The 2,265-nt window shown below is 45.1% G+C and overlaps 1 protein-coding gene across 1 annotated transcript; it reads right to left on the bottom strand.

The window, feature by feature from the left end:
• Window positions 1-1,576: 1,576 nt before the first annotated feature.
• On the bottom strand, window positions 1,577-1,978 carry CLAFUR5_11501 (uncharacterized protein; the record flags this gene model as incomplete). The annotated part of the gene is made up of 2 exons (XM_047910649.1): window positions 1,577-1,856; window positions 1,911-1,978. The coding sequence occupies 2 exons, from the start codon at window positions 1,976-1,978 to the stop codon at window positions 1,577-1,579; spliced, it is 348 nt and encodes a 115-aa protein (XP_047765343.1).
• Between the last annotated feature and the right edge of the window lie 287 nt (window positions 1,979-2,265).

The following is a 2,265-nucleotide window of genomic DNA, read 5'->3' as shown; positions in this document are numbered from 1 at the left end:
AGAAGGCTATTACGTCTACTATTTAATAGTTATCGGGGTCGTACTCGAAATCGCTAGCGTCGCGGTCGATATTATCGATTCGAGGAGGTTCTACTAGGTTAATAAACTAGCTAAAGTCAATACCCTTACTATCGTCTTTATATCTAGATAGGTTAGTATCTTCCTACCGACTTACCGGCTATTTACCCTATTGTATTAAAGACTCGGGTTTTATAGGAGGGAGAGAGGTACGTAGAAGAGACGAAGGAAAGGGTTTCTAGGTATTACCGCTTAGAGTCTCTTAAGTCTCTACGGGTTATAAAGTCGGTATCTAAGAAGTCTATATCTAGGTTCTCGGGTCGTTAGGGTTCTTTAGCTACTTAGCTATTAGGCGTAGTTCTAATCTAGGGCGTATACTAGTGCGGTTACTAGTCCTCGAGGATAGGCGAGAGCGTTCGTCGTCGGCTATACTAGCGTAGTAGTTCGCGACTCGGTCGCGTCGTACTTACGACTTAGTCGCTCGGTATCGGTATTATACTTATGTAGAGTTTAGCTCTCTACTTTTAAAGACGTAACTAACTATTACGGGCGAGGGGGCTATAGTATAGTCGGGTAAAGATATATATAGTTACGTAAGCTATCTAAGAGGTCTAAGGAAAGGCGAATAGATAGAGGAATCGGAAGGCCGCTAGCGGCCGCTAGCGCGCGGAGTTACGGCTAATAACGTCGAAAAATCGCGGGGTAGTACGTAAAGTAAGTAAAAGGGCTATCTCGTAATAGTACTATTAGGCCCCTCTTAGCCTTGTCTAGATATCGTTCTAGTAGACTCCTAAGTTTAAGTTAAGTATATAACCGTATCCTAATAGATAACTACGTAGGTAGGATAGTAGGATACTAGTATACTCTATCTCTTATACAGAAATAGAGTTTAAGTAGGCCTTTATTATATAGATAGTCGGATCCTACTCCTCTCTATCCTTAGTAACTAGGTAGTCCGCTACTTTTCTCTCGTATTTAATTAATTTATCTTTATAATCGGCTATACTCTTAGCGAGCTAGAGGAGCTCTATTATATCTAATCTATTTACGTTATTAGATATATTTGTTAGTAGTTTTATAGGTAGTTATCGTTTGTTTAGTAGTAATTTAATAGTTTACTTCGTACGGTACTTAGTAGTAGGCTATTAAGCGGCTAGTAACTAGCTAGTAATAACTATATAGTTAGCCGGTAATAGCCTTCTTATCGCTTACTCATCGCTCCTAACTACGCTAATTTAACTAAGACCGCGCAGATAACTATAGACCGCGCACGGAAACTTCCGCGGTCGCGTTCGGTAATAGCGCGGTCTATCCGCTTGCGCTCACTAGCATTACCCACCCCCAATCGCAGGCCGCTTGAACGCACCAGCTCGAAAGTCCCCAGCTCTCCTTTAACGTATACTAGGAGCGCATCACTTTCACGGTCTCGCCCACCTCCACCTTCGTTCTGCATACTCCGCAATTTCCTCCACCTCCGAATCCCAATCTCCAACCCACGTCTTCAACACTGTCATCCCGATCTGAACCTTGAACTTCGCCTGAACCTTCCTCCTCAACCTCACCAAACTCCTTGACCTGAAATAGGCACTCTCATCCTCCCACTCAATCTTCCAGATCCTGACACTTCTGATCTCGTCGCGGTGTTCTGCCGGCAGAGCTGAGTACCACACAGGGAAGTATATTCGGGGATGGTGTAGAAGATGGAGTGTCTGTAGTATTTCGTGATGGCTTCATTGTGAATTTGTCGGTTTGTTAAGACGAGGCCACCGTTGTTGCGAATGGGGGTGTTGTGGTCGGGGCGTGAGAAGGAGAGGCCGATGACCTCTGAGAAAGTGAACCTGGTCATGTGGTTAGTAAGATGTAGATATGTGGTGTTAAGGAGGTCGTCGTACTCATAGATGAGGTCGCGAAGTTCGCGAGGAAGGGTCAGGGGGGTCAGTTTGGATGATGCGGTGGCCATAATGGAGTTGGTGGTGGTTGGTGGTGGTTGGTGTGTGGTGGATGGATGAATGGTAGAGTGCTAGTCGTAAAGGAGGTGCGTATGGCTGCAGATGAAAGCGACAGTAGGCGAGAACTGGAAGGCAATTTTGCCGCGGAGCATATGCTCATCGCTAGAATGCATGTGGTAGCATGTGGGAATGAGCACTTGATGCTCTTCAAATTTTGATGCTGAAGTATCAGAGCATGTGCTGATGAGTCGTCGATGCGTCTCACTCCACGATGTTGAAGTGCTTTGAAGGACTATCA

The sequence above is a fragment of the Fulvia fulva genome, chromosome 8 (assembly GCF_020509005.1).
Source record: "Fulvia fulva chromosome 8, complete sequence".
NCBI lineage: Eukaryota > Fungi > Ascomycota > Dothideomycetes > Mycosphaerellales > Mycosphaerellaceae > Fulvia > Fulvia fulva.
This window is presented reverse-complemented; position numbering and strand designations above follow the sequence as displayed.